This window comes from Malus domestica, chromosome 09, assembly GCF_042453785.1.
Source record: "Malus domestica chromosome 09, GDT2T_hap1".
Lineage (NCBI taxonomy): Eukaryota > Viridiplantae > Streptophyta > Magnoliopsida > Rosales > Rosaceae > Malus > Malus domestica.
This window is the reverse complement of record NC_091669.1, coordinates 1,512,412-1,519,094: the sequence shown is the minus strand read 5'-3', so window position 1 is coordinate 1,519,094 and position 6,683 is coordinate 1,512,412. Positions and strand designations below refer to the sequence as shown.

The 6,683-nt window shown below is 45.5% G+C and overlaps 1 protein-coding gene across 1 annotated transcript; it reads left to right on the top strand.

Moving 5' to 3' along the window:
* The first annotated feature begins 369 nt into the window (after nucleotides 1-369).
* On the top strand, nucleotides 370-1,694 carry LOC139188074 (glycine-rich cell wall structural protein 2-like). Its single transcript, XM_070805107.1, has 4 exons — nucleotides 370-395; nucleotides 531-549; nucleotides 712-789; nucleotides 1,149-1,694. Exons 1-4 carry the CDS (start codon nucleotides 370-372, stop codon nucleotides 1,692-1,694), a joined length of 669 nt encoding a protein of 222 aa, XP_070661208.1.
* The last annotated feature ends 4,989 nt before the right edge of the window (nucleotides 1,695-6,683 follow it).

The window sequence follows — 6,683 nt, the reverse complement described above, 5'->3', positions numbered from 1 at the left end:
ATGAATTTCGAAAGAGAGAAAACGACATTGTTGTCCTTGTTGTTTGTTCAATAAACAAGATAAACGATTGTGTACTAACATCTTAATCTACTTGAATTATTTTTCAGATATACGACATTGTTGTCACGAACACGAATTTTACCTTCATTCTAGGATAGTTTTTCTTTTTTTCCTTATTGTGGTTCTCAAACACAATCTCATGTGGTACTTCAATTATATCCGTTAACTCAATTTATTTTTCTATTAAATATAGAGGGCATAGCAAGGATTTTGTACATTCACCTCCTCTCTTTTTTCCATTTCTTAGGTTGTGGGATGAATTTTAAATTTATCATCTTTACTCAACAGAAAGAGGTCGCACTTGGTGCGATGGCAAGTGCCTTCGCCCATGAGCGGTAGGTCTCGGGTTCGAGACTTTGGAGCAGCCTCTCCATAAATGGGGGTAAGGCTAGCCGACATTCACCTCTCCCAGACCCTGCGTAAAGCGGGAGCCTTGTGCACTGGGTACGACCTTTATCTTTACTCAACAGAAAAACAGATGAAGTTGAGGTAAAGGATATTAAATAAATAAATAAATAAATAGTCATGCTACAGCGAGTTTGAGGATCATATAACATATGCATCGATAATATTACCAATTCACAGTAGAAATGGAACGTGGGGGATGTTTTTGGTGGAATTTGTCGCTCTTGAAATGTTATTCCTTAATAGCTAACCTATGTCGTGAGAGAGGAAGAAAATTTCAAATTTGAAGTGCCGCCAAGTTTTGATTATATAGGTGGGTTGGCTGTATGCATCGTGTAGTGGGTCTCTATGCATTGATGTGGCTGTATGCATCCTCTTTTTAATTTTCTGCTTTCGCTGATCAATGTGGAAGAATGGTTTTGTAATGGGTTGCACTAAATTGTTGCTTGGTTTAGTAGTCCCTGTAGATTACTTAAAGTTCATATTGCTTTATTCACTTTCGAAGTGACGAATAAGGAGACCATGATACAATACGCTTGACCAAACAAAACTGAGGTAGAATTCACATATGTACACGAAATTAGTTTACATGTACTCAGACGGTTTGGCCATGTAATGTACTAAATGCATCTATGAGCATTCAAGAAGCTTGATAGTTTAGATTCATCTGTTATTTCTTGTAGGTGGAGATAAAAAAGGCAGAACCAAAGAAGCCAAACCAACCTGCACCACCATCAAAACGTTATAATGATTCTAGACCTGCATATGGTGGTGGGTATGGAGAAAGCTATGGTGGATTTGGAGGTGGCAGTTATGGTGGTGCTGGTGGTTATAGGTCAGCTGCTGCCTATGGTGGTAGAGGCAGTGCTTATGGAGGATATGGTGGCAGTGAATTTGGCGGATATGGAGTATATGGTGGCGGTGGTGGCGGCGGTATAGGGGCTTATAGGGGAGAATCTTCCATAGGATATTCAAGCCGTTATGGAGGAGCCTATAGCAGGGGTTATGATATGGGAGGTGGTTATGGTGGAGCTGGTGAGAGTTATGGGGGATATGGAGGTGCTGGTGGGGCAGCTGGTGGTGGTGGTTATGGGAGTGGCTATGATGCAGGTTTTGGAGGTGGCTACGGAGGTGGCTATGGAGGTGGTAGTGGAGTTTCCTTTTACGGTAGTAGAGGAGGGGGATATGGCGGTGCAGGTAGTGGCCGATATCATCCATATGGGAGGTAGAAGGTCTGTTGTACTTTAGGATGAAAAAAGAAGTCTGCAGCTAAATGAACCTACCTCTGTAGCTATTGGCTTCAAGTCTACAGGCGTCTGCTTCCAGTTTCTCACTTGGTCTCATTTCTCTCTTTCTATACTTTGCCCCGGCGGCAATGGAGGCCGGTAACCTTGTGTCAAGGACGTTCCGTATAATCTTCTGTTGAATTCTTTTTATTTCATTGAAGCCCTTTATTTGTACCAGGACTATGAGATTAAAGGGACCTGGCAATTGACATTAACAGGCTGCACATTTGTGCAGATCTTTGCATTCTCGCACTGAATTTTATTTCGTAAGATGGCATAGAGACTGCCTTTAGTTCTTTTTTAACGTTTTTTGTTTTTTTTTTTACGGAATCCGTTATTAGATTAGCCATTTTTGTTATTACTTTCTGAGTCCGCGGGATTTTTAGGATCCAACCTGTTTGTACCATACTTGACCAATCCCGAAACTACCGAGCACCGGCCAACGCTATACTGTCAAGGACCCAGAAGAGTTCCCCTCCGACCAGGAGGCCAATCACTACTCGACACGTGTCAAGATTAGAAGCCAATCAGAGCGCAGCACTTGTCGACATCAAGAACCAATCATAACATGACACATGTCAATGTGACAAAGCTACAAGTTTTTCTATAAATAGGGGTCATTCCCCCACAATATTGCCTAATGCCATTTGTGTTAAATCATTCACAAGAACTCACTAAATTGAGAGCTTGATCCTTTGTACTTGTGTAAGCCCTTCACTACTAATAAGAACTCCTCTACTCCGTGGACGTAGCCAATCTGGGTGAACCACGTACATCCTGTGTTTGCTTCTCTGTCTCTATTCATTTACGTACTTATCCTCACTAGTGACCGAAGCAACCAAGCGAAGGTCATAAAACCTGACACTTTCTGTTGTACCAAAGTCTTCGCTGATTTTGTGCATCAACATTTGGCGCCGTCTGTGGGAAACGACACTGATTCCTACTCTCTTCAGCTGTGTCAAGCTGGTTTCTATCATTCGTACACTTTCTTTTGATCAGGCATCCCTCTCCAGCATGGGAAGCGAATGAAGCCACAGCACACAGAATGACACCCCCCTTGCACATAGTGCGAAACAACGAAAGAAGGAAGGAAAACGAGTTCTTCTTCAAGCTAAAGTCGATGAGTTGGAAGCTCAGAACAACAAGATAGCAATGAGGAATGAGGTCCTCCAGGAGCAATATGAGAAGCTCTTCGAGACACTCCACGAAGCTAGGCAAGCTCAGACACGCGAGCTTGTTGCCCCCGTGGAAGTCAACCATCAACTGGGTGCCCTCCAACATGGAGGGTCACATGCATTCGACATAGATATCCCTGATAGGGAACAGATTACCCCTCGACTTGATAATCAACATGAGGCTTCTCTTAACCCAGTTGCTTCGACCCGAACCATGAGAAGTGGAAGGAGACACCTCTTTGCTGAAGGGGCAGAAGGATCGAAAGCCGTCTTTCGCGATTGTCGGGATTTCCTGAAGCAACGTCGAGAGAATTCCATCCATATAAGCTCAAAGATTAATGACCCAAGGATTTCTGAGAGACTCGGTCCCCTGCCACTGCCCAAGCCGGCCACCAATTTGGGGAAGGGGCAACAAGTCCTAGAGAGACATGAGGGTACAGGGGACTCAGAGGTGTTCCGACAGACATACCTTGGAAGCCAGTACAGCGAGTCCAGGGAAAAATCACATGCCCTTGATCAAACCTTCCTAATTCCAATAGGAGATGGAGATTTACGAAAGAAAGCTCCAGTGACACATAACTCCGCTCAGGACCCCCTTGTCCTACAACTTCTTGAGGAAGTAAACAAGTTGAAGGCTGAACGTCAGGCTGAAATACCTGACTGGAACCAACCCAGGCCTGGCCCTCTTACAAGGAGGATCCTCAACACCCCCCTTCAAGCAAAGACAAAGCAAAAGCTTGGCTTGCAACTTTATACTGGAAAAGAGGACCCGATTGAGCACCTTAACCTCTTTGAGTCCACCATGGCATACCGGATGCACACCGACGAAGAGCGATGTCTTCTCTTCCCCTCCACCCTCTCTAGTGGAGCTCTAAATTGGTATTGTCGTCTTACACCTGAGACGGTAGACTCATTTGAGGAATTGAGGAAACTATTTGTTTCCCAACACATTTTCCAAACCGATCGCTTGCACTCTGCAGATGACCTGTACACTATCCGCCAGAAGCCAGACGAGTCATTACGTATGTATGCTGGCCGCTTCAGCCATGAATACTCCCGGTGTGCCGAGGCAGACGACAAGACTGCCCTCAAAGCCTTCACGGCAGGCCTACGTGATTGTTTCTTTAAATACATGATCAATGCCAATACTTGGAAGACTTACTCTGAGGTGATGGCGCAGGCTTATAACCATGCCTCCGCCGAGGCAAAGACATATCAGGAGAAACCCCCTACAACCATCCTTTGTCAACAAGTGGGAGGTGGAAGCCAGACTCACCTAAATGAGAAGACCTCGACTTTCCAAACAGCAGTGGCACCTCCCCATGCCTTGCATAATGCTTCACCGAATCAACAGACATATCAATTTCAAGGCAAGAGGAATGATTTCCATCCTCACCACTCTCCTTTCAGTAAAAAGAGTAAGGGACACTATCCCGATAACCAAGGGTATCGCCACAATAACGCTCGCCCCCAGGCAGTCAATGCAGTGGGTCAAACCCGCGTCAAGATACCCCCTACCCCAAGGTATGAGACATACACGCCCTTGAATGCCACATGCGCGGCCATTTACCCCAGCATAGCTCACCTGATACCAAAGCCAAAGCCGAGGCACCCAGATTACACGCCCCCGAATAACGCGGGCATGTTTTGTTGCTACCATGAGCATAACGGCCATGATAGCGAGAAATGTATCATCCTCCGTGATCGTATTGAAGCTTTGGCACGAGAAGGAAAAATTGATCAATTCCTTCTTCACCCTCAAAGGGATAACCGTAACCAACTCCAGGTGAATGTCATATATTCCATAAGCGGCGGCACACCCATATCTGAATCTTCCAATAGGGCCATGAAAAACAGTGAACGAAGTCTGAGGCCTGGTCACCAAGTGTTTCACGTGGAAGACATCAGGGGAGGGAAGTATCAAAAACCTAACTGGGATCCGATATGTTTCTACCCTGAGGAAGAAAGAGGCATCATCTACCCTCATAACGACCCATTGATCGTGGAAGCTCACATAGCCAACTTTGATGTTCGACGAATCCTCGTAGACACAGGGGCTTCGGTCAATATCATGTTTGCCGAAGCTTTCAGGGCACTCAGTGTAGCTGAACACTTGCTCGATCGCTCGATTTCTCCTCTGATAAGCTTCTCCGGTGATATCGTGCAACCCTTAGGGAGCATACATTTACCCTTTACTATTGGTACAGACCCTTACACGGCTACCATTACCACTAACTTCCTAGTGGTTGACTGCCCAACGGCATACAATGTCATCTTTGGGCGCACAGGCATCAATGATCTCAAGGCTATGGTATCCACGCATATGCTGTTGATGAAATTTCCAACCCCCCATGGCAACGGCTACATCAGAGGAGATCAGCTTAGTGCACGATCATGTTACAACACTTCAGTTAAGCAACAACACTTGCCCGGACCCAAGGAAACCCTGTCTGTACATGACCAAGTCACAAAGACCAGCCTAGATGAAGCGAACTTGGATCTTCCTGATAACAACAATCAACCCGATGATCCTCGAGATGACTCTTTCACCCAGCAAGCCCAACCTGCTGAAGAGTTGGAGAAGGTACCTATCTCAAGAGATCATCCAGACCGCATGGTGAATATTGGCACCACATTGTCACCACCCCTTCGGTTAGCATTGATATCTTTTTTGAAAGAGAACACTGAAGTCTTCGCCTGGTCATACGAGGACATGCCAGGCATCTCTCCCGATGTCATCTGTCATCGTTTGAGTATTGACCCCAAGATCAAGCCGGTGAGACAGAAGCGAAGATCTTATGACGCTGAACGATACGAGGCAAGGAAAGCAGAAGTTGAAAAACTCAAAGGCATAGGCTTTGTCCGCGAAGTCAATTACCCGACATGGGTAGCAAATGTGGTCCTTGTTAGGAAAAATCCGACCAAAGAAAGTCTTTTACTTCAAAAGGTCTTGTGGAGGATGTGTGTTGACTACACCGACCTAAACAAAGGGTGTCCGAAAGATAGCTTCCCTCTTCCTCTTATTGACAGACTTATAGACTCTACGACCGGGTGTGAACTCCTGAGCTTCATGGATGCTTACTCAGGATACAACCAAATCCTCATGAACCCTTCGGATCAAGAACACACAGCCTTCACTACCGACAGAGGACTATACTGCTATAAAGTCATGCCTTTCGGCCTAAAGAATGCAGGAGCGACTTATCAGAGACTAGTCAACTCAATGTTCGCCGAGCAGATTGGGAAGAGCATGGAAGTTTACGTTGATGATATGTTAGTCAAGAGCAAACATGCTGACCAACACATCACCAACCTATCTGAAACTTTCACTATTTTGAAGAGGTATCGAATGAGGTTAAACCCCAATAAATGTGCCTTCGGCGTAGGCTCTGGCAAATTCTTAGGTTTCATGATTAGCCAACGAGGCATTGAAGCTAATCCCGAGAAGATCAAAGCAATCCTCGACATGAAGGAACCGGTAACTTCAAAGGACATCCAGAGCCTTACTGGCAAGGTGGCAGCCTTAACCAGGTTCATTTCTAAGGCCACAGACAAATGTGCTCCCTTTTTTAAAGCACTTAAGGGAAGTAGGAAGTACATTACATGGACTGATGAATGTGCCGAGGCATTCAAAAACCTCAAGGAGTACATGAGTAAAGCCCCTCTACTCTCCAAGCCCGAGGTAGGAGACATTCTCATTATCTACCTATCGGTATCAGCTTCAGCCGTAAGTTCCGTTCTCATTCGAAAGGATGGG